This window comes from Centropristis striata, chromosome 15 (genome assembly GCF_030273125.1).
Source record: "Centropristis striata isolate RG_2023a ecotype Rhode Island chromosome 15, C.striata_1.0, whole genome shotgun sequence".
In the NCBI taxonomy this organism is placed as follows: Eukaryota; Metazoa; Chordata; class Actinopteri; order Perciformes; family Serranidae; genus Centropristis; species Centropristis striata.
In genome coordinates, this window is record NC_081531.1 from 12,842,827 (window position 1) to 12,867,986 (window position 25,160).

Below are 25,160 nucleotides of genomic sequence, written 5' to 3' on the forward strand. Positions count from 1 at the left end.
TCTAATGCTTAACGGCAGTGCCACTGTTAATAATTTAATAAATAGCGGTTGAATAACGACACGATATGTTAATAACAGACGTCGACTGGCCTGCGTTACGACAACTCAACTTGTGTTGCCATGCCGTAAAACATTCTAGTCCGACCTGCCAGTGAAGATAGACCAGACAGAAGGCCTTAAAGCTTATAAATTTATAGACGATGAAAGCAGGGTTATCGAAACGCACTTTCATTTTATAGACAGTATTATAGTCTTTCTCACGATGATCATAGAGAATGTTGAAGCCTTGAAGTCGTGGCTGGCAAAACTCCTGGAGCCAATGTGAGTGTTGAATTGAAATGACATTTAGCTTGCATGCTACGTAGCTACGATAGCGAGCTAGCCAGAGGGTTAGCCGGGCATCAATGGGGGACTTGCTAGAATCTGATGGCATATTCTTGCACGAGTTAGCAAACCACCATTGCCGCTAGCTGGCTTTTCACAGCACAGACGGACTGCAGACTTTTTTTTATTCACTAGCATTATAGAAATTAAAATTATGCACGGGGAAGAGGGTTTATCGCACTTTTATTTTAGGCACGTTGTTAGCCCACGATATTGTGACTTTTAACAGCCCTGTAGCAAGCTAACAAGCTGCAACAGATAACTTGTATGTTGCTACTCGAGATTGAAATAGCTTAAGTGTTGAACCTGTTGGGATACACGCAGTGTAACGTGATAAGTTCTGATATATTTATGTTTTATAGACCAATCAAGTTGAGTTACCAACGCTGCACACGCTATTACTTTCTCCCTATCTGTTTTCCTCTCTTACAAATGTAAATAATCACTTTGTTATTACAAGAGGACAGAAACGTTGTCAAAGACCGCACATAAATTTCGTCACCCTGTTAAAATAATCGCCTAACTCATTTTTTTCAAGTTTTGCAGGAAACGCAAAAAACTTTACTGTAACTTAAGAAAAATGAATGACTTAGGCATTTTTTGAACATGCCTTTGTGACTTAAGCAAGATATGGTAACACTTTATTTTGAAGGTGTCTACATAAGAGTCACAAGCCTGTCAGAAACATGACATGACAAGTATCATGAGCATTTATGTTACTTCAATGTGTCATTAATGTTCATGACACATCTCATGTCATGTTTATGACACGCTCATGTCACTCTTATGTAGACACCTTCAAATTAAAGTGTTACCAATATTAGTGTCAACAATAAAACACTGATAAACTAAACTGATAACTAAACAATCTCCCTCTAGCTCTTCTTTGCTGGGTTCTTATCTGATTCCTATGAATGTGGCAAATTGTCAAAGAAGTGATGATCTTAAAGGGGTAAAATCACATGATCTGATCAACTGAGGATGTAGGCGATTTTACCATAGGTGGCCGGCGTCATGAGGAGATGATTTAGGAAAAAAACAAACAATTTTGACAAAAAAATGACTTTGGCGATTATTTTAACAGTGTGATGATATATTTATATGTTTTATAGACCATTAAGTTGACCATTTACATGAGAGAGGAGTTTCTGTATAGGGCACTAGTTGTTACACACAGACACTGCTCACTGATGTCTCACATATTAAGGCATTTTATAAAATAAAATAAAAACATTCTCACTGACATCAGCCTAATGTGCTCATATTCATCTCTAACTCCATAGGTCATTTAAAGAATAATAGAAGTGAAGGAAGTATTGTGAGTTTCAGGTTTTATCCAATACATCAGCCATTTAGTTTTGTAACTAGTTATACATTAGCTTGGAGTTGTCAAGAGTTCTTTGCTGGAGTGGTGCATGCTTGTTACGTTATTGTAAAAGCCCAAGATGGACTTTTAGCTTAGTCTTTTCGCATGCAAATATTTTGTTAAATATAATTCATGTTGGGTGAACTAATTTAGATGCTATTTGAAGTTTTTGTAGCCATGTTGTCCTCTACAGGTATTGTTAGGTTCTCACTGACTATTTTTAGGTTTGTTTTGAAAATGCTTGGATAGTTGGCCACCTTTGGGTGATGCGCCTCACTGACATACAGTATACTGCAGTTAGTTTAATCATTACTCCAATTTGGATTAAGTTTTCTCTTCAAGTTTTGTCTGCTGCTTTTATTTCTCATTTCAGTCATTAGGCAGTTTGAGCAAAGTTTCATTGCTTCTTCATTTTGTCCTGTAATGTTAAAGTAGATCTGGCGTGGCTGAAGATGAGAATGTATATCATTTAACTTACAGATGTGATGCTGACCCCTCTGCGTTAGCCAACTACGTGGTGGCTCTTGTGAAGAAGGACAAACCGGAGAAAGAGCTGAAAGCACTTTGTGCTGATCAGCTTGATGTCTTCCTACAAAAAGGTATGAATGCTACATTTAACTTCTCTGCCAGTGTAGGGGGAATGTAACATGCAGTTTTATATTGACATGAGCTCTTGCTTTTTAAGAAAGTTGTGCAGAAGGTGTTATTCTAGCAGAGATTGCCGTCATTCAGCCAATAAGATGAATTTATTTTGTTGAAGTTACTTAAAGTTATAGATGCAATGAGCTTTACATGATCACCAAGTATTTGTGGAACACCAGTGTGGCCACCAGAGGTTGTATAACATTATTTACGTTTTAACAGTATTTTTCCACCTTGTGTCCCTTGCCTGTATGACATGAAGCATCTACTTATTCAGCTTGAGGAGCTTACTTTATCACATGCTAAAAATTGAGGGCCTAACACAAAAGTTTTGTTATGTGCCCTTGCAACCACATCTTTGATTTTGTTTCAAAACAGCTGATTAAAGTTAAAATCCCCTGAAACAAATATTACCGCACTAAAGGACAGCATAAAGCCGCACACAAATATACTAGGTTTAAAGCTTGTCAGAACTTAACAATCGCAGCTTGTATTCTTTGGAATAACATAGTTAAAGACAGCACTCGAACAAATGGATCAAATAAATTACCTCCTTTTAAATGCCCATTCAATGTTTTTACTGATTGCATTTTCTACTTTATGTCCTTTTTTATTACGTTATCTTTAAATCAAGCAGCCTACACACTGTTTAATCTCTGTGCTGCTTCTGTGTTAGTTATTCATTTGTTGTTTATTAGACTTTGGATATATTTAGTGCAGCTGGGAGCAGAGGATCATTTAGTGTAGTGTGATTCAAGAGGAATGTCAGTACATCACATCCCTGAGGGACGATTTGCTCGTTTGGGGAGAATGGGCAAAACTGCATGTTATTCAGTAAAAGATTAAATCTATTCACATGATTCATGTCGTCTTTGCAGAGACAACGGGATTTGTCGATAAACTTTTTGAATGTCTAACAACAAAGAACTACCTGGGAAATCCTGCTGCCAAGGAAGTTCCTAAAGAAGAGGTCAAACCACCTGCAGTCAAATCTGATGTTGTAGAGGTAAGTTAGAGACGGTTAGAGAGTTGGTCAGAAATATATTGGCTACAATAAGGCTAAAAATATATATTGTGAGACAGTCATGTCACATAATAAAGTGCTTTTGTAGATGGCGGTGGTTACTTTTTGCCCATTTTATCTGAATATGTTTGCATACTGTGATCACTAAACAAGTCTTGGAATTTGATAAATTGGGTATGAATGGAGAGCTGAGATTCTTGTGGATTCAATGGGGCCAATTGTATTCATGTGTAATGATGTTAGTCGCCATTTCATTGTAGTGAGATCATTTTTTGAAACTTGACCACTGTATAAAATTACCTGTTGTGACCTCGATGGTTATCACAACCACATGAAAAATTCCAACCGCAAACAAGAGATCTGGGCATTCAGAGGATGGATTGCTTTCCTTATTATTTCCTTATTTTTACAATAAGGGAGTCTTTGCTGCTGGAAACTCAATTTCCCTGAGGGAGCAATCCCAAGGGATCAATAAAGTTTTATCTTATCTTATCTTATCTCTTTGAGCAGTAGTCCTCACAATCCAATTGGAGGGATTTTTTTGACTATTAAGTCATTAGTGGTCAAAAATAGTCAAATTTAGCACCAAATCTGTGTAACGAATGGTATCAACCCAAAAATTGGTGCAGCAACTTATGAGACATCATTCATCATGGGGATGGCCATCATGTACTCCTGTCATAATATTCTACGCCCTTATACAAACTAAACTTTAAAATCTAAATAGGCACCCGACCAGAACACTGTTATGCTAACACTGCTATGTGTCGTAAACTGTTGACCTGCTGTCACCCCTTAAAGACCCCCAGAACCCCCAACCCCTAGAAATAATGTTAGGTAGGTGGGAGTAGTAAGATGCTAATTGAAGTAACTGTTTTTTCCCTCAAGGCTGAAACTCCAGAGGAGGAGAGAGAAAACAGGCGGAGGAGAAGTCCTCAGAGAAACCGATCTGACTTCGAGTCCAGGTATGGCTGTGTCTCAGGGATATGTTCCAGTTCAGCTTAATGACGAAGCATTATGCATAGGCAGATACTTTTCCCAAATGTGAGAGATATATATTTAATCCAGCTACAACCCTCAGCATAGATCTGTTGGACTCTTGCATTTTCCACAGTTTTAGAGATAATTGCTGTAACATATTCCCTCTAACGCATCAACCACACAGGAGCCGCGATGACAGGAGGCGAGATGAGCGCAAGCGCCGCGACTTCGATCGGCACGGGAAAAGCGGCAGCGACTCTCACCGCGAGCGGGAGCGACACGAGCGTCGCAGGGGCAGCCCCCGCGGGAGGAGCTACAGCCGGAGCCGCAGCAGAAGCCGCAGCCGGAGCAGGAGTGGCAGCCGAGGAAAGAGCAGGGACAGGGAGCACAGAGGAGGCAGAGGTGAGAAAGTCCCCCTCCCACACACACACACACACACACACACAACCAATAACAACAGCACAGGGGATCAGACCCGGGACTGTGGGAGTTCCTGAAGCTCCTGTCGTGCATTAGCGATGCAGACTTGTTGCTGGAGACATCTTGAGTGCACAGAGCAGAGTTCTGGATGTACCGCTTGTATTAGATCCCGTTAGTCAGTGTTGCTGGCAGTTGTTATCGATAAGGAACAATGTGGACAGCTTTGCCTTCACATCAGTGGGGATTCAACAACTGGGCCTGGAATTGGGGTTATCACCTGCATGGTTACGGTAATATACACAGTGTTTAGCGTGATGAGAAAAGTATCTGCTTTTAATTTGCATGGTTTTTATTTCTTCCATAGTCCTTTACCGTTATTCTTGTCCATGTTTTGTTTAAATGCCTGTTTCTGCTTGTCTTTCATAGACTTCAAGTCAAAGTTTGAGTTGGAAAGGAAGGATACAGAGTGCTACAACTCTTCCAACACATCAGGCTCCCAGCAGCAGCACCCGCCGCCTCTCCTGCCTCTGCCCACACCTCCGCACCCCTTTTCTTCCTCGTCGTCCGCTGGAGTCTCAGGAGTTGGAGGCGTTCCCGTAGTTACATCGGCTCACCTGCCCGATAGCACGACAGACAGCTGGTCTGGCTACTATGGCACCCAGAGGCAAGATGGCGTCGTCAAGCCATTCAGCAACAAGAGCGTTTCGCTCAAACAGCGCTGCAGGGATTACGATGGTAGGAACAGAATGAATAATTCCTCCTTACCTTCTCTGACTCCTGTTTTCTATCGGTTTTTTTTTTAGTTCTTTCCCTTCCTCCATGTCTATTTCAAAAATGATGTGGTCATTGTAATATTTGTTGTGTAAACTCTACCATAATCTTCCCATGAGGGTTAATATATGTCTCATCACTAATGACCACTGTTTAGCACTCCTATTTTTCTCCCCAGTGGAAGGCAGGAAAGCAAGCAAGCTCACTCTCACCTCTCCCTAGAGACAGACAAGGTTTTAAACTTACCCACTGTCCCTGAAGCACACTGCTTTCTGTCACAGTGCTCAAACACAGCCACCAGGGACCCACTTTGTTAATGAGACTGTGGGGTAAATGCATGCACAGTATGTCAGAACTGCTTTAGACTTGGTCAAGCTTTCATCTTGTTGTTTTATTCTTATAGCTCCTTTCATTTGTTCTTTTCCACGCGGTCATATTTGTGGGAACTTTGAAGATTTGTACATCTTGCTGCCGAGCAAATGTTTCTTTATACTTTTCTAAACTTCTGAAATACTTGTATATAAATATGACAAAGCTAATTTTTCACGTCTGTCTCTCACACAGAAAAGGGATTTTGTGTCCGTGGTGACCTTTGTCCATTCGACCACGGCAACGACCCTCTAATCGTTGATGATGTCAATCTACCCAACATGATTCCGTTCCCTCCCCCACCTGTTATGCCCCCCGCTGGTCTGCCCATGCCCCCAATCACTGAGCCACCGCCTCCCCTCAGGATGCCTGCGATGCCACCCTATGGCCAGCCACCACCACCGGGTGTCTTCCCCATGCCTGGTGAGTACTACCGCCACACTGGTGCATCAATGACAACTTATAGAAACCACGTATGATGTGCCATTTGATGTGAGAAGCAACATTTTCATTGGATAGTACAATGACTTTTGATTTCTACAAAGTTGATTCTTAAGCACGTGTAACTATTTTCTTTTCTTTTTTCTTTTTATAAAATCATGAACTTAAAATACAAAGTAACTGGTTGAGAATCGTCATACGAGTTCATGGAAATATGTTCTTACTCTCAATTTAGTTTTTTGTTGTTGCTATGCATCAGATGCCAAATATAGTCGTTGTCGTTATCACTTCCTGGCACCTTTCTCTCTTATATTAAAGCAAACCTGTGTGGCATGAAAAATGTTCAGTAGCTGTCATGCCAGTTACATACCTGAGACATTAGCTTGGGCTTGTGTCTCCCTCAGGACCCCCAATGATAGCAACCAGTGGGATTGATACCCCCAACCACCAAACGGCAATCACTTCTTCTCCTCCCATCGGACCACCCGGTGTGGGGCTACCGCCTACTCTTCCTCCTCCTCCTCCACCTCCTCCTTCCTCGTCTTCATCTGTTTCTCTTCGTCCCCAATATGTCCAGTCTGAATGTAAGCAGTGATGCTTTTCCTATTCAGATTGGGAAATGGTGTCCTTTTTTCTTCCCTTGCTCTATTTCCTGCTATCCTGTTTGTGTTTACATGTAGAAGTTATGACTGTACATTTAAAGTTAACATTTGATAACTAGGCTTTTTGTGGACATTTAAGCACCATAAGTTTCTGTGTTCTGTCATAAGCTGGCTCATGTGTGACGTTGTAGTGGATGCAGTGTGTGTGATCCATATTTTTTCAGCCTGCAGTAACAGCTGTTGACCAGAGGGTAGCACTGTTTATTAACCTAAGAAACAACATAGCTGCAAGCAATTAAATTGAGCTTGCTACATCTTATTGTGTTGAGTGCTTTTCCCATAATTCAGCTCATGAATAATTCCAGTTAAACAGAAAAGCTAAGGCTATAGCTCAAATAGAGTGGATCTATTTTTGGTTAATTACAAACCCAAGTTTTTGTCCTTAATTCAACTCCGATTACTAAAATCATTACTGTCATGAAAGGTCATGTTTTGTTACATTTTGCCTTTGTGTTGCAGTAAACATTGGTTAAAAAAAACAACTATCATCTGTTTGTGTTTAATCATGTTAATTATCGGAAAAATGTATATATTTTCTACTATTGTACCTTTTTTTCTCCATTTGTGCATTTGTTTAGATTTTTCCCAATATTATAATTTGTTACTACTGAGAACTGCCTGTAACTACCTCTAAGCCTGTATGTGTTTTATATGTTTGTCTGTTTTTATTTCTACACATTAGATAACTATGATCCAGAGGGCTATAACCCTGAATCACCGGGCCTGACTGCAGCAGGGCGAAACCCGTACCGCCAGTTCATTCCCCGGGTGCAGAGCCAGCGCTCCAACCTCATCGGCCTCACCTCGAGCGAAGGACAAGGCTCCAGAGGTAGCAAGTGTTCGCTTTCTTAGAACTCACACTCTTCCTCACACTAGTTAGACCAATACGATTTGATTGCTAAAGTATGAGTGCTGGTCTAAACATAAACTTTCTGTATGATGTTTATGGACAGCTTCATGGCAGAAATAACAAGCTTTCCTGTTTTTTATTGTTTACCTGTGTCTTTTTTGTCTGTGTGTGTCTCCCAGCTGCCAACATAGTGATTCAGACAGAGCCTGCCACTGCAGCCAGCACTCCTGGAAGTAACGTGTCCCGTTTCAACACAGAGCAGGACAACAGGAAGAGAACCATGGGACCCAGTACAGCTGAGGGTCCAGCTGCTAAAAAACCCTGGATGGAGAAGTAAGGATTTTTAAGACGAGCACATTTTTGAAAGTTATACTTTTGAAATAAGATGTTAAACATCAAAATGGAAAATGTTCGAATGAAGCTTTGGATGTCTGTCATCGTACTTTATGATATTGGCAATCAAGCACTGCAGAGAAAAGGATGTGAAGGTGGATTATGGCCACATTTAGTGAACAGGTAGTATTTCATGAAGACATTTGAAGAAAGTACCTGGCTAGTTGAAATTTGATCAAATAAATCTGTGCCTCCTTCATTTCCTGTTACTGCAATGGGAGCCTTGCTTCAAGCCAAGGTGACTCATAGATCAGGAGCTGCTCTTTTGTATCAGTTGTGGTAAGACTGAGATGCTTCCATTGGCTCAACTTGTAATCCATCTTGAACATCAACTAGGTTGCGTGATTTCCTCTTTTGCGAGTATAACAGTTTTATGACGTGTAGGAACTTCGGTATGAAGGCTGAAACTCGACCCTCAGGTCATCAATCTGGATTCTGTTTCACTGCCCATCTTTGTTAGTGATCCTTTTGCACAAAATGTGGATAAGTTCGTCTGTATCTTCCATTGATTTGCCTTTCAAACTGTGGCAAACTTTCAGATTTCAACATCACGGTCTTGTTCTCGTTTTAGGCCGAGCTTTAACAACCAACATAAGAACACTTTTCCCAAGAGGTATCACTATGTGAACACCAAGTTGGAGGTGCGCAAGATCCCACGCGAGCTCAACAACATCACCAAGCTCAATGAGCACTTCAGCAAGTTTGGAACCATCGTCAATATCCAGGTAAAATGCATAATATGCTGCTTTGAACAAAGCTAACCAGCAAAGGGTTACAGTTCTGATCAAGGGGTCATTTTGTGTCGTAGACAAGAAATCATTTTATTTTTTGACACAGTGTAGGATTCACACAAGTTGCAGGACAAAATGTAATGGGATGTGTGCTTTTTAACATTACTTTTTTAAATGACTTAAAATTGAATTGTTTTTTTGTTTATTTTAGCTCTGCAGATTAATTTAATTCCTCGTAATACACATACCTGATCAGCACGCTCCACTCTTTATCCAGGTGGTGTTTGGTGGAGACCCAGAGGCGGCGTTAATACAGTACACAAAGAATGAAGAGGCCAGACGGGCCATATCCAGCACCGAGGCGGTCCTCAACAACCGCTTCATCCGCGTGTACTGGCACCGCGAGCCCGGCACTAACACCACAGGGCTTCAGCAGCAGGACCAGAGCTCAGGGAGCCAGGGGGCCGGGTCAGTGCCCAGCCAGGGGCCGCAGCACAACACCATGCATAAGGTTAGCATGAAGTGCTTAAACGTATAGAAGTCCTTCATCTTTTCATGCTGTCCTCTTACCATTCTCCTGCAACCCTTTTTTTCCTCCCTCCCTCTTTCTGCTTGCAGGGGATCAAGCAGCACAGTCCAGCTGCCTACGTGTTGAACAAGACTGTAGCCAAGCATCGCCTGCCAGCCTTGCCTGGGATCACAGCTACCACCAAGCCAGAGAGCCTGAACACAAACACAGACGGTGTCACTGTACGTTGTAGTATCTATATATGTGTACATCAGATAATGCTACAGCTGAAATAGCATTTTCTGATAAATGGCTTGTTTAAACAAGCTTGTAATAACACACTATTTAGCAGATAATGTCAGGCACTTTTTGTCTCTCTGAAGAGATGCCTCAAGCTAAATAAGTAGGTCAGCATGCTCACATCCACACAATGACGGTGCTAACCGGCTGATGTTTTAGACGGCATGATGTTAAAGGTACTATGTGGAATTATTTTTGGTTATGTTTTTAATTAAATGAGTGAACTGCAGTCAGCATCCTGTTGCTCACACTCCATAAACATGACATGAATGAATGTGATTGACTCTGATGTCATGTTCATGAATCATCATGTTGATCTATGATACTAACTAGCTTTCCATTTGCAAATTACTTCAGCTAATGTTACGAAGCATCTTGGGCCAGATCAATGCTGCATAGTTAACTTACAGTTAGCTGGTTAACCTGAGCTTAGCTAAGGTTACTGGTTTGCTAGTTGGCTCTCTCTGCCTTGCATCACTCTTAAATAGAACTACATAATTATCAGTTAAACACCTTTGCTTTGTGCTGATATATTATTTATTGTTTACTAAAACACTGTTAGGCTTCACACTGGTGTAGTGGTTAGCACTCTCTTGCCTCAAAGCAAGAGGTTTGCTGGTTCAATTTCGGCCTGCGGCTCTTCTGTGTGGAGTTTGCATGTTCTCCCCGTGTCATCGTGGGTTCTCACCGGGTACTCCGGCTTCCTCCCACAGTCCAAAAACATGCACTGCTATAGTCTGGAGACCTGTCCAGGGTGTACCCCACCTCTCGGCCAATGTTAAGCGGTTAAGGATAATGAATGAATGAATGAATGAATTCTTGCTTGTGTCTGTTGCAGTTGTATACAAGCTCATTCTGATGACCTAAATGTGTCTCTCTCTCTGTCTCTCTGTCTCTCTGTCTCTCTGTCTCTCTGTCTCTGTCTCTCTGTCTCTGTCTCTCTGTCTATGTGTGTGTGTGCCACTTAGGTGGCGCCTGCACTGACGAACACCCAGAAGGGCCCCTACACTTCCACAGCCCTGAAGTCGTCCTCAAAGAGCTTTGGGAGAACGGGAAAAGCACTAGAAGCACAGGAAGTCCTCAAGAAGAAACAGGCACGTGGCTTAATGTTTAATACGTATTTTGACTGGTACGAGAATAGCTGAGCTGGGATCCGCCATTTGTTCCCTCAGGGGCCACCAGTGAGAGGCTCGCTGCCATTGAGAAATGCACAGCAAATATTCTGTTATCCGACCCAATGTCAATTTTATTTATTGCCTTTTTCCATGTAGGAGGCATTAAAACTCCAGCAGGACATGAGAAAGAAGAAGCAAGAGATGTTAAAGACACAAATTGACTGCCAGAAGGTAAGACTGGCTTCAACACCTGTCCATTTACCCCGTCCTTCTCCTCATCCTTGTTTCTTATGCTTTCCTTACACCTTGCTTTTCTTTGATGTTCACTCAATTCTCCTCGCCCGCTCTTCCTTCTTCCTCCAGGCCCTGATAAACCGCCTGGAGAAGAACCGAGGGATGAAACCTGAGGAGCGAGCCAACATCATGAAGACCCTGAAGGAGCTGACGGAGAAGATCGCACAGCTGCAGAATGATATGAACCCCGCCTCCCAGGTATCCACTGCAAAATCCAACCACGGCCAGTCCAAGACCAAGACTGATGTAAGTGCGGGCCGGTTTGGTCGGGAGCATGATGTAGTGCATCATCTCCCTTTACACAGAGACAGCCAAGTGGTGTTCTAGCCTATCATGCATTTTAAACTGTTCACCAGATGCATTAGAGTAATGAAAAACTGACAGTTTTCTATTTTTTTTATCATGATCAGGCCCAGAAGGAATTGCTGGATGCTGAGCTGGACTTTCACAAGAAGATGAGCTCTGGAGAGGATACAACAGACCTCAAGAGAAAACTGGGACAGCTACAGGTGGAGGTAATACACGCCCACACACCAACAGAGTAAATATATACAGGCCACGATCTGAAAGATAGCGCAAACTGCCACAAACAGTGTTATCTCTGTGTGTGGTGTGCCTTTGTAGACCTGACAGCATTTTGAATCAGCGGTACTTTTTTCGCACTGAACTTGAGGATGTGATACCAAGAAATGTCTTAGAGGATGTCAGCAAGAAAGATAGTAGTCACACAAACAAAAAGTACATAAATGTGCAAGTCTGAGGCTGTTGATCAGAATTTTATCGTGTTATATTTATTATTTTGTATTTATATTTATTAAAATACCTTTTGGTTTGCTTGAAGCTGCATCCAAGGCTGTAAGTCAGGTCAGACTTGGCCCAGATCTCCTCTTTCCTCTAAACTATCAGCGCACACAAACACAGACGAGGTCGGCTGTGTCACAAGATCAGCCTAACAAGAACATAGCTTTTGTTAGGAACACCCTGCCGAGCATGTTTTTTTTTCTCCCCCCTTCTACCCCTGTGGGTCCTAAATTAGTTAGTTATTAAAAATGCATATCCACCCCATCCATCCATCCAAACCCAACCCTCTTTCTGCACATTAAACTGCAGCCACTTAAGCAAGCCCAGAGGAACAGCCGCTAACGAAGCCAAATCAGACACAGGTCTTACACTGATGGAGCCCCGTCTCATTAAAGTTTGAGGCCGCTGGTCCTTGTAAGAAAATCGCGGGATGACAATTAGAGGGAGTTGTGAGCGAGGGACAAATGGATGAGAGTGGTTGTGAGGTTGCGGAGTGGTTATGAAGCGAGGAGATGTCACTTTAAAAATGGAGGAGTGACAACTAATGGTAAAGGGCAAAGAGTGACAATGGAGGCCAGAGTCAAGTGAAGCTCCAAGGGTAATGTTTAATATTTGTGCTGTATGGGATTTTTATTATCGTGTTATGATAACCTTGTTTATTGTGTGAATTAAGATTAGATTTCTTATGCTAGATGTATAGATGTTTATCAATTTATTTTAGACGCAGACGATAAATACACTGTCGTTTCCTGCCATGTTTGCTTTCACATAAACAGCCCAACACCAAGGGGCACATCTGGAATTGTTCTCAACATCTGTTTGTAATGATTATTTTAACACACCCAGGTGGCGCATACAGTCATGGAAAAAAATATTAGATCACCCTTGTTTTCTTCAGTTTCTTGTTCATTTTAATGCCTGGTACAACCAAAGGTACATTTGTTTGGAAAAATATAATGAATACAACAAAACTGGCTCATAAGAGTTTAATTTAAGAGCTGATATCTAGACATTTTTTCATGGGTTTTCTTGATAATGATTTTGGTTATTATCAAGATAACCATGGAAAATGTGTAGATATCAGCTCTTAAATTAAACTCTTATGAGCCATTTTTGTTATATTTGTCTAAACAAATGTACCTTTAGTTGTACCAGGCATTAAAATGAACAAGAAATTGAAGAAAACAATGGTCTAAAAAATTTTTCCATGACTGTATATTCCCATCTGTGTATTGAAAAAAGCAGCAGCCAGTTAGTCGTTGATTAACCTTAAACCTCCCTGACTGTGCTTTAGGCGACTCGGTTGGGTCTGATCCGGCCTCCAGCGGGTCGAGGTCGGGGTCGTGGGAAGATGGCGCTGGAGCCCGGTTCGGTGCACGCAGGACGTGGCAGGGGTCGAAGCCGGGAGATGATGGCTCGCAGCGGGGCCGTAAACCGCATGGTGGTCGACCACAGGCCCAGATCCCTGGCTATTCTAGGGGTTACTCAGGAGGAGAAGGAGGAGCTAATGCCGCACTTTGTGGTGAGGACATTTTTTTTATATTACTTAGTTACAGCTTCAGTAGTTGTATAAATAACTGTTACAGATAATTTGATTATGGAACAATTACAATGCAGTGCTTACTGGGTTTTTTCCTTAGAAATTTGGTGAGGTCGAGGATGTCCGTGACCAAGACGCCAACACTGTTGTCATGACCTTCAAAACACGAAGCGAAGCAGAGAATGTAAGTCGCATGACTTTAAATTTCTCCAGTCCCTCCCTGCCCTTTTCTCACTCTCTCCTTGTCTTCCTTGCTCCCTCTAGTTACCTCAAATTCAATAATAGTCCAATATAAAAGGAATAACTTGCAAGCGTCTTCCTGTTTTGTTTTCTAGGCAGCAAATCAGGGAGCTAAGTTCAAAGGTCGTGTGCTGCAGATTTCCTGGCACAAGCCCAAGACGCCCTCTGTTACAACGGAGCCGGAGGAGGAGGAGGCTAAAGATGAGGATAATACGGTACGACACATCACACACAAACCCCGCTGGCGCTTAATGTACATTATAGCATTATAGCAAGTAGTAACATGCAGCCACCCAGAAACCAGGACAGGAAGTCGGTGAACAGTTAAACTTGAAAATTGTAAGTGGGGAAACTTTTTAAAGTTTTAGTTATATTCACAGATTATACTTGTACATTTCTTTCCAGTGCTTCTAAATTTTTCACTGCTAATCCCAATGGAAAATCAGGGCAAGCCTCTCAGTACTAAGAGCATTTTAGCCCTTTGAGTAAAACTGCATTACTGTCAGGTGAAATCCTCATACTGTATTTTTATGTTTTTTTCTTGGGTTTTTGAGGTTGCAGTCTTCCTTGTGTGCAAATAAGTTTTGTGACCCCAGGGGCTGGCTTTTAGTGTTACAGGCCTGCAAAATGATTCAACAGACATCCTATTGATAAATGGAGTCACTAGGCCTATATCTCATAACCTCTCATAACCTGTCAGATGGTTTGTTACACAGATCCATCTGCAGAGCCGTGTTTGGAAACAGGCACTTTAAAATCACAACATTGCATCAATCGTTGTTTTGAATTGTCTTATATATTTACTGGTCTTCACACATACCTGAAGGGAAAATCTGCCACCTTTTTTTTGTCGATGTCCAATCAGTGTTGACAGGAAATGTAGTCCATTGAAGTAATACATTCCTCAGGTTTTGCTGTAGTGACTAAGGTAGCAGAGTGCTCCTGCTCATGGAGCTGTTGGCTTTGCCTACGTTTACCATGATGCATTTTGTGCAAGCACCACATTTTCTACTTTACACAAGCTCTCTTAGGCTTAAGATACACTCTCAACATTTCAAGAATGTAAATATTGTTACACCTGCACAGAAATCCCACCATACCCCCTCTGAATTCAAGTTCCTCTCTCACCAACAAAGACAAGCGTGTTTACCTTGTTGATTCATTGGTAAACCCACTTCATTTAAACTTGACAGAAACAAACTAATCTTAGTCTTACTGCTGTTTCAACAATCACCATAAAAATGAATATGGTGCACTGGCTTTGTGTTTGAGTCAAGGACAGCAATCACTAGTCGTGCTTCTATCAACACAGTTCTATGTGCATTTTCAAGATTCGCATGAGAAAAGCTCGATGGAAACACCAAAATTCAATACAAAGTTATGCTTGCTTAAGGTGGTTTTTGTCTTTTTCGAAAAAAGTGTAATGTGTTAAATGAGAGAGGGAAGCAGCTGTTTCCACTCTGCCAGTCAAGACATTGATAACATGACAAAACAATTACAAGTTACCCAATTGAATCCAATTCATGAAGACTTCTCTCCATTTTTCTCTCATGGGTGCCCAAAGTTTTCTGATTAGCAACCTCTTTGTTGTTTTTTAATCTCTTGCGTAATCTCTTCTTTGACTGTTTACTGACGGATTAGCATACAGCAATACATTACACTGCCATCTTCTGACCAAAGTGTGTTTGTGCAGCTTTGTTTATTCGCTCTAAACCAGATGATGGAAGCGTTTCTTATTCACATTTTCTTTAATGCTTTAATTTTGCTTCAAAATTTGATTAGACTTTAATAGAGACACAGCGAGAGTTTGCTCTTTGCAGCTGCGGGTAACGGCCTTTGCCTTTCTCCAGCTGAATAAGTAATAAATATACAAGTCAACAAAAACACTGTAAAATGTTACCTGTAAAGAATTCCCCTCCAAAACATCCTCTGCAGTCATATTTTATGATGCCATTTTTGCTGTTGGAATTGTGGCCAGTTGGCAAACAAGAAGTGGCATTGCACCCCACACTGAAATATCACCCTGTAGTTCTTCCTAGATCCCAAATACATTGCTTCAAATTATGTATCTGTGATCCAGAAAAAACAAAAAAAAATTTGCATCCACCCTCCAGAATGACTGGTACATGATTTACTTTCATCAGCAATATTATGTTCTGCTCTTGCAGGATGTGAACATGGAATCAATAATTTACAGCACCCTCATTCTCACCTCTTGGTGTCGGCCCATCCAAGTGCTTTCCACATTCCAAAACCTTGTCACATGTGATATAGCTTTAAGTAATGATATAGATAAGTGCTTCTGCTCTTTGACTAAAACCCCCTCACAAATATGTGACACAATGTTAAAAACCATCATCAGTATAAGTGTATAAAACCATAGATGTGTTGTTGGTTTTTTTTTTTTATTCGAACAGAAGGAAGCTAGCTCTTACTTGCCTGGTGAGGAGGAAGAGGAAGAGGAGGAGGACGACGATGAAGATGACGAGTACGAGAGCCGATCTTGGAGACGATGAAAGCCTCTGATTCGTCATGAACTGATCTCTAGCAGAACTGGTCGTTACTTTTCCCCCACATTGTGATAAAATCAATACAACGGAACTCAATTTTCTTTTTTGTCTTTCCAGTATTTTCAAAGTAATTTTAGACTCTAATCAAAGTAAAAACGTCTCTACTTTACTGTACATCAAAAGAAGTTCAGAGGGCCGACAGTTTTTGTATCCCTCGACTGAACAATTATTTAAAACATCTCACTTTTGCTGAGAAAGGTAAATGTTAAGTTGTTCTTATAGATAGGAAATCCTATGTAAGTTTCAGTGTGCATACCAGATGATTAATATCAGTAATGCACAACATTTGTGTCAACTGTGAATAGGTATTTTTATACATACTGTATTTAAGCTTTTTTCTCACCAGTTTTTTGAAAAATCTTGTCCTCAGTTCAGGGACAGCCATTCCTTCACCAAGAGAACGTTCTCTGTTGCTACCAGAGAGATATTTATTTATTTTTCCACTGCTAAATGCACTGTGCCGTACCTATATTGGCACAGTATGGTATGGTTTTCCATTTCACTTTGCTCAGTTTGTTTTGGTATAAAGTATACAAGTAAAAAATGTCAAAGAAAACAATTATTTTTGAGAGTGACTCACTGTGTTGGCATGAATACATGCTACTTAACACTTTTGATTCTGAATAAACAGAGCCACCCCTGCCCAGCACCTTAAGGTGTTAATACTGTACCATAACCATATTAGAGCCAGTGCAGGTACAGAAGGATAGCAGTGCAATAGAAAAACCTAAACTATGTTTACAAATTGCCGTGTCCATGCACGTCAGATAAAGTCTGGTAGTAAATCTACAAATTTTCCCAACTTTGTGTTTTGTTGTTTTTGCTAAATGTCCAGTGCCACTCTATGTAAATATAAACGCCCACACGGGTGTTCTACATTTTCTAAGAGTGTGTAACATTTTTCACTTGTTTTATTCTGTCTTCTGGTCTGTCAAAGGGCCTGGAAGGACAAGAATTAGATCACCCATTTAAAAATGTGAGATCCATAGACAGGTGTTTGAATGTAATACTGAACAGTTGATTTTAAAATATATATATATATATATCTATATATATATATATAGATAGATATATATATATATAATTTCTTTGCCTTACACAATCAGCGGATGGCTGAATTTTTACAAGATTTGTGATTTACTTTTGTAAATTTTGTAAATGCTTGAAAGAGAAATTACTGTTTTGTTTTTTTGTTTTTTTTTAGTTTCTTTAACTGTCATTTTAAACACATGACAAGGTTCAGTCAGGTAGAAAAGGTCAAGCAAGAGTGCTCAGAGTCTCTGCTTGCTCACAAGACTTTGTCATTTGTGTTAAACCAGTCCACGTTTTTTCACTAAATTTGTCAGCACATTTGTTTTAACACAATAAATGAGCTGTGGAAAACACTCAGTTGATGGGCAGAGAAAGTCATGCACTTCAGAATATTATTTGTGCATTAGTGCAACTGTCTGACAGTCAGACAGTCCACTAAACACACTCTACAAGTGCAAACACAATATGCACCATTCATGGAAAAAAAAAAAAAGCTTATTTTGCCTTCTTTGCAAATACTGTATTCTAGAATCCTCAGGGTGGGAGGAACGACAGTCATTATAGTTCACATAGAAATGTGCTCAATGCAAGAAAATACCTTGTTGACAATTTTTACTTTTGTTGCTTCCCTGAAACAAGAACCACATGTTTACATGCATCCTAATGAAGTGTTGTTTGACGTATGCTTATCATAACTCAACTGATCATATCTAGTAAAGCAACCGGTCAGATTGAAACACCAAAACAAAGGGGGGGGGGGTGGTAACTTATTAGTTAACTGTAGCAGTCTCACTACTTTCCACAAACATGCAGATAGAGATCTTGTTTGAAACCCATTACATGATTTCCTCCCACCTACAACGTCAGTAGCGCTCTTGTTTGAATTGCATATCTCATTTTTGACCGATAACTCAGAAGCCGCCTGCCAGTGACCTCATTGTCCCATTCAAACTTTTGAGTTCTGTGGAGGTCAGAATTGGGTTTCAGATGTGCAATGGCAAGCTGAAGCTTCTCTCTTTGGCACTTAGTACTACAATATATGCTCATGATAATTTTTTTTTAGTATGAGGTCACTGGCAGGGTTCCCGTCTGTGTGAGGATTCAAGGAAGGTCTCCCACTTTTTGTACTTCTTCTGTATGCTACTATCACAATGGTGTAAAAAAAAATGTAAAATGTTTATTGGATAATAGTTTTGGATTTGTTACTGTTTATATTTGCAGGATGTGGATGTATTTTCTTCATGTATTTTGTTTGTAAAAAATGGATTTCTAATTTACTAGCATGTTTGCTTTTGCCAATAAAGATAGAGGAATGGGGTGCTTGAAAGATGATCAAAAAAAAAAGAAAAAGAAAAGAAAAAAATATAATTTGAATTGGATCTGGGAAAAGAAAAAAAGAACATATTGAGATAAAAGAAGAATAAAAGAAAAGTCAACATTTGGAAGGGGAAAAAATGCAAGCAAAAGCATTCCAGAAAATATTACCTTAAACTATTGTGTGGACTCTTTCATTTCACATCTTTTATCATATCAATATATTGATTCATACATTTGCTGACATGAAGTAATAACACAATACCAACTAGGCCGAACCCACTGAGTCTGAGACGAGGTGCCTTTTTTATGTTAAAAAATAATGGTCCCCACCTCATTCACTATTTTCATATAATGATGTGCACTGTTGCACGTATACCATGGCAGCTTACCTGTGTTGCTGTGCTCAGATTACCATTTATTACTTGCCGGTCGGTTAAAGCCATGATGAGGTAGGATTCATCAGTGAGTTTTTTTTTCCTGCCAGTCAATCAGAGATGTGGCCACGGCATAATAAAATACCACCCAGCAACCAATCCAGGACTTCAAATATTTCTCAAAATGCAGATGCTTTTGTTACCGTTGTTATATAATTTTATAGGTGGTTGGACAAAATAAATTAGCCTATAAAATAAGGCTGATCTACCTAAGTATTCAACATAATTTAACCCTCTGTTGTCACCAACAGCGCCAGCGCATTACTTGTTGATGAACTAAAAACAAGGCAGCGTTGAGCCCTACTGTAAATTTACCTCTAAAGAACTGGCTTGAAACTTCATGCCAGTTTTAGTTTGATGATGATATACCAAGTGGAGATAAGGTCACATATATTTTGTATAAAAATATAGAACTGGATACAACCCTCTTTTATGTTATATTTGCAACCTTTGTTCACATTTGCAACATTTAAAATTCTCCATTGAGCTTTATCTTGTGAATGTTGTTTTTTCTTTGTTTCTTTTGGGTTCAAAATGTTGATCCAGTAAGTCAGGATGAAAAAATTATTATCAGGTCATATAGGTGAGGTTGTGCTGAAAAAAACATACCAACATGGCATTTAAACATTTTTATTTGGTGTAGGATTAAAATGATTCAAATATGGACAAAATAGCCCAAGACTCCATTGACTTCATAGCTGCTATTGGGTCCACTTCACTGGGATTAAGCCAATCATCGCTCCAGAAGCTTAGACTTCCACGCCCACAAACAAATCACCACTACGTCACAGTGCAGACTGGCCTCGCGCTGTTTAATTACTGCAGCAAGCGACTACGACATATTAAAATATCCCTGAATAATGCACGACGTTTCTTACTTTAGGATGTAAAAACACTCAGAGTCTGCTTAGTTCAACGCAGGAGCTCTCGGCTCTCCCGGGGGGAGGGATTTCAAACTGCGGCCTGAACGGCGCGCTACTCCGGCCAGAAGCAGCAGCAGCGGCCCGCTGATGAAGGAACCGGCACTAATATCACTGAGCTCTATGGAGGCCAAATACTGCCAGAACAGTTTGACACAAGTATGAATACAAAAATAACAAGCATTAGAGTGATTACTTTATGTAATATTATGGCATAGTAGGCTTACGATCACAGCATACCATTTTTAATTATTAACATTAAGTTTGTTTATACAGTAATAATAAGTAACTAATAGCTAATGGATATAATACTCATCAAGTACCCATTGACAAATGTAATTTCTTAACATTTATTGACGGTTAACATGTTAATTAAGGTACTACTTAATATTAGTAAATGCTGATAAAGATATTAATTAATATGCATTTCACAGAGTTCACAGCCATGTCATTTCATTGAGAGTGAACTGGCCGCTTTTATAAATAAATATTTACGAGAATGATTGCCCGCGGTATTTGGTATAAGATCACTCCATGGCCATATATTAATTATCTTTGTCTTACTTATTGCAAAGTTAATAACAAGCGATAACAGCAATATATATAGGATATATATATATATATATATATATATATATATATATATACACACAAATATATATATATCCTAAATATATTGCTGTATATATCCTCATATTTTATTTTTTTATTAACTTTGCAATAATCAGCCAAACTGTTATTTTGATAAGATAACTTGGTATTTGGTATAAGATCAGTGGACACACTCCATGGCCATATATTAATTATGTTTGTCTTACTTATTGCAAAGTTAATAACAAGCGATAACAGCAATATATAGGAGATATGTGTGTGTGTGGGTGTGTATATATATATATATATATATATATATATATATATATATATATATATATATATATATATATAGTGTATTAACTTTGCAATAATCAGCCAAACTGTTGTTTTGATAAGATAACTTAGACTTTTTCCCATATCATGTATTTCATTGTGCATGTATGCATGTACTATTTATTTTAGTATATATATTTTAGAATAACTTTTATCTGTTATTGCAAATAAAATAATAGACTTTCTTAATCAGGCCCATTTCTTAAAGTTTGTATTAAAAGTACTCACCACTGTGGCTAAAGGAATGCATGCTGTGACTGCAGCAGTCAGGGCATCTGGCAGAGTGCATGCAGGCCAGATGGGGGTGAGTAGAATAGAGCTGCTGTTACATTTGGCCACAATATGACAACACTCTTCATAAAACATGTCAGATTCAGTCTTCAGAATATGAAATAGCACAGAGATGACAGAGTTGTAAACAATGGCCACTAAATTATAAATGGCCCCAGCTATATAACAGCTATTACAGGGAAGAAAGGGGGAAGGGTGATGTGAGGGTGAGAAAAGCCACTTCAGGCTTTACTCACTAACATCTTATAAATTCAGGGGAACCATACATACATACATACAAGATCTCACATACATACATACATACATACATACATACAGCTTTCTTGCAGCTTCTCAGATGTATTTATAGGACACTAAGATTTTCTTTCTTCCACTTTAACATCTTTTTCTTTCTTTCTTTCTTTCTTTCTTTCTTTCTTTCTTTCTTTCTTTCTTTCTTTCTTTTTAAATATTCTTAAAATAAATAGCCTACTTTTTTAAACATATCTCCATCTGCAAACTGCACCAAATCGAGTTAACTGTCTTTCTCCCATGCAGCTCTTGTAGTTTGGCTCCCCAGCCTGCAACAGGTTTGCATGGTGAGAAAAGACATCGGCTGTTTTAATCTGTGTAATGAATAAGAACATGCCAGCGTGGTAATGGATGCCTGCCACCGTGCGGCTAAATTATTCAGAGTCTGGGGAACCAGAGAGGCGGCCGACAGGATCGGATGGTCCCGCTGTGTCATCGGCCGTCCTCTGCCCGCATGGCTCCTCTTTCGGGCCTGTGCGCCCCGGCTCCGGGAGTTCAGACCAGGCAGCCACATGAGAAGGCTGTGAAGCTGCAGGACGTTCACATGGGCCGAGGCTCTCGGGTCAACTGTGCAGAGACTTTAGTTTTTCATACATTTACATTTTATTAAATATACCCATATAGAGTTGGATGCAAGGAACACTTTCAGCACCATGGAGAGCGCTGGTGCAACCTGCAGCCTCAGTGGTGCTGTCCATGGTGCTGAAATAAATGCACCATTATAATGGTTGAATCCATTTTATTTTGTCATATCATTATTATTAAAACTTGGCAAAATGCCATATCATCATAATCCCAATCTCATTAATGAAAAAAGCTTTATTAGCGTATAAATTATGTTTTTTTTTTTTTATTGGGTTTATTTGACGCCTGCGCACAGAGGCCAACATTTTGCAACTTGTAAGTTGAGCAGGTGGGAGGGGAGGAGGGAGGCTGAAAGAGGAGGAGGGGGTGGAGGGGAGGCAGTGGGACAGAGGGATGCCGGGAGGCGCCGCCTGATGTGAACAGCTCAGTCTTGGTGCAGGAGAGCAGAGGAGCTCTGTAGCTGCCGTCCGCTCCCAGAGCTTTTCATGTCAGGGGCCACACTGCTCGCGAGGTGCTCGCAGGGAGGAGGATGATGACCATGAACGGCAAGCAGCATTTCTCCATGCACCCGGCTCTGCACGAGCCCAAGTATCCCGGCCTGCACTCAGGCTCGGAGGGCATGCGCAGAGTCTGTCTGCCCGCCCCGCAGGTACGTCCAGGTGGAAGGGGGGAGAGAGTGAGAGAATGGTATACTGGGTGAGAGGAGGGAAAATATCACACTGGAAATGTCTGTAAAGGTGATTTGACAGGACTTTGTTCTATCTGCTATCTCTCTCTCCCTCTCCTCTCTCTGTGTCCCCTCTCCCCCTCCCAACCCTCCCACCTCCTCCCCCCCTCTCATCCACATGTCTTTTCAAGCAATGCTCTTGCTTTCATATTAATTTTTATGACCTGCGCTTTGAGGAGGGTTCTCTCCTCTCCTCGGCGCTGCTTGCCTTTGGAAAATGTTTTTTAGATCCTGAGAGCTGCCTGACAGAATTCCCCACTGACTCCAGTATGCGCACTCTTGCTTGCAGCTGCAGGGCAATATATTCGGAGGCTTTGATGAGAGCCTGCTGGCACGGGCAGAGGCTCTGGCGGCTGCTGACAGCATTGTCTCTCACGGCAAGAGTCACCCGTTCAAACCAGACGTGACTTACCATACCATGAGCAGTGTCCCCTGCACCTCAGCCTCCTCTTCTTCCTCCACCACCGTGCCCATCTCCCACGTCCCCTCCACCATCGCCTCCCACCACCATCACCACCACCTCGGACAGACCCTGGAGGCCGGGGACCTCCTGGACCACCTCTCCACCAGCCTGGCCGTGAGCGGGATGGGGGCTCCGGAGCCTCCCGGGATGACCACGACGGCGCACCACCACCAGCACTCTCACCACCACCTGCAGACCATGGGGCAGCTGCACCAGGCGATGGCCAACATGGCCCACCCTCACTCCCTGTCCGTGCACGGCGGCATGGCGTGCGTCAACGACGTGGAGTCGGATCCAAGGGAGCTGGAAGCGTTTGCGGAGAGGTTCAAGCAGAGGAGGATCAAACTCGGAGTGACCCAGGCGGACGTCGGGTCGGCGCTGGCTAACCTCAAGATCCCCGGAGTGGGCTCTTTGAGCCAGAGCACCATCTGCAGGTTCGAGTCCCTCACCTTGTCCCACAACAACATGATCGCGCTCAAGCCGGTTCTCCAGGCCTGGCTGGAGGAGGCGGAGGCTGCGTACCGGGAGAAAAGCAGCAAGCCGGACCTTTTCAACGGGAACGAGAGGAAAAGAAAGCGCACCTCCATCGCCGCGCCGGAGAAGCGCTCTTTGGAGGCGTACTTTGCCATCCAGCCTCGGCCCTCCTCGGAAAAAATCGCGGCCATCGCCGAAAAACTGGACCTGAAAAAGAACGTGGTTCGAGTGTGGTTTTGCAACCAGCGGCAAAAACAGAAACGAATGAAATACTCTGCGGTGCACTGACTTTCACACATCATGAATAAAATAGCCTACTACATTTTTGATCGAGTGATTAATAATAGCCTAAGTAGCCTAACTAACAGGGATTTATCAACACGTCTCATCTGGGATTATATCCAAAAAGACTTCTTCATTTCGTCTCACTCACTCTTCGTTGTTGCACTTTTTTTTCTCATTAATATGGGACTCATAAATAGATTTATTATGTATGGTATAGTTTTAATATGTATGTTGCACACGCTAAATGTGAACTTTCATCAGACCCACCCTGACAGTTTGTCACATTCAGGGATATTCACTCACTTTTTTTTTTAAATGCTACATTATGGGATGTTTAATTGTCAGAGGTGTTAAACTGAAGATTTTGATGATATCGTGAAAAGTTGATGGATTTCTCTGTAATGTTGGTTGAGTTTCTCCTCCACATCACTGGCTCACATGTGCAGACGTACACCATGCTATCTTGAACTGTGTTCACTTTATTTTTAATCTTTGAATTCAGATGATAATGCGAGTTCAATGATGAGAGGTTAAAGTCACCTTTTAAATCTTTTTTTTTGCAAACTTCGTAAACTGTTTGATGGTCTTTTACGCACAAATATGAGTAATTACAGTGATGTAATTTCACAAGGTATGAAACACTGTTTAGAAATGGAAACGACACCGTCCTATATGAAGCACATCCTGCTGCTATATTTGAGTATTTTGATGTGAACATGTTTTGGAGCATTACAGGTGAGCTATGTATTTATTATGTAGCCCGTATATATATACAGTATCACTTCATTTAAGTATTTATTTATTTTTCTCCTCACTCTTAATTTCACTTGAAAATAATGTGTGAAGTTTAAGCTTAATAAATTATTGGTTATTTTCTAAAAAAAAAAAAAAAAAAAAAAAAGAATCGGAGACAGCGACTTTATTTTTGTGCTTTATTTTTATTTATCAATTTTGGGCTTTACTAAGAAATATTTTTTTATATCGAAGCCTATAAATGCGACATTTAAATTGT

The 25,160-nt window shown here is 40.9% G+C and overlaps 2 protein-coding genes across 3 annotated transcripts; both read left to right on the plus strand.

The window, feature by feature from the left end:
• The first annotated feature begins 64 nt into the window (after positions 1–64).
• rbm27 (RNA binding motif protein 27) lies at positions 65–18,511 on the plus strand. 2 transcript variants are annotated; one of them, XM_059352422.1, is made up of 21 exons: positions 65–321; positions 2,231–2,349; positions 3,271–3,398; positions 4,305–4,381; positions 4,582–4,799; positions 5,244–5,552; positions 6,153–6,380; positions 6,803–6,982; positions 7,743–7,889; positions 8,090–8,243; positions 8,875–9,028; positions 9,312–9,545; positions 9,653–9,784; positions 10,811–10,936; positions 11,114–11,188; positions 11,321–11,497; positions 11,662–11,766; positions 13,347–13,574; positions 13,693–13,776; positions 13,928–14,047; positions 16,250–18,511. In XM_059352422.1, the coding sequence occupies exons 1-21, from the start codon at positions 263–265 to the stop codon at positions 16,346–16,348; spliced, it is 3,153 nt and encodes a 1,050-aa protein (XP_059208405.1). In that variant the 5' UTR covers positions 65–262; the 3' UTR covers positions 16,349–18,511. The 2 variants fall into 2 exon arrangements, with proteins under 2 accessions (XP_059208405.1, XP_059208406.1); XM_059352423.1 differs by having other exon boundaries at positions 11,321–11,449.
• Positions 18,512–22,535: 4,024 nt separating this feature from the next.
• Positions 22,536–24,915, plus strand: pou4f3 (POU class 4 homeobox 3). Its single transcript, XM_059352425.1, has 2 exons — positions 22,536–22,848; positions 23,216–24,915. Exons 1-2 carry the CDS (start codon positions 22,729–22,731, stop codon positions 24,149–24,151), a joined length of 1,056 nt encoding a protein of 351 aa, XP_059208408.1. The 5' UTR covers positions 22,536–22,728; the 3' UTR covers positions 24,152–24,915.
• Positions 24,916–25,160: the final 245 nt, after the last annotated feature.

Bases quoted from the DNA above. Each gene is read 5' to 3' on its own strand.
- rbm27 (XM_059352422.1), top strand. From the start codon at position 263: ATGATCATAGAGAATGTTGAAGCCTTGAAGTCGTGGCTGGCAAAACTC. The intron at 4,800-5,243 runs GTGAGAAAGTCC...TGTCTTTCATAG, and splicing joins GGAGCACAGAGGAGGCAGAG to ACTTCAAGTCAAAGTTTGAG. The intron at 13,575-13,692 runs GTGAGGACATTT...TTTTTTCCTTAG, and splicing joins AGCTAATGCCGCACTTTGTG to AAATTTGGTGAGGTCGAGGA.
- pou4f3 (XM_059352425.1), top strand. From the start codon at position 22,729: ATGATGACCATGAACGGCAAGCAGCATTTCTCCATGCACCCGGCTCTG. The intron at 22,849-23,215 runs GTACGTCCAGGT...TCTTGCTTGCAG, and splicing joins TCTGTCTGCCCGCCCCGCAG to CTGCAGGGCAATATATTCGG.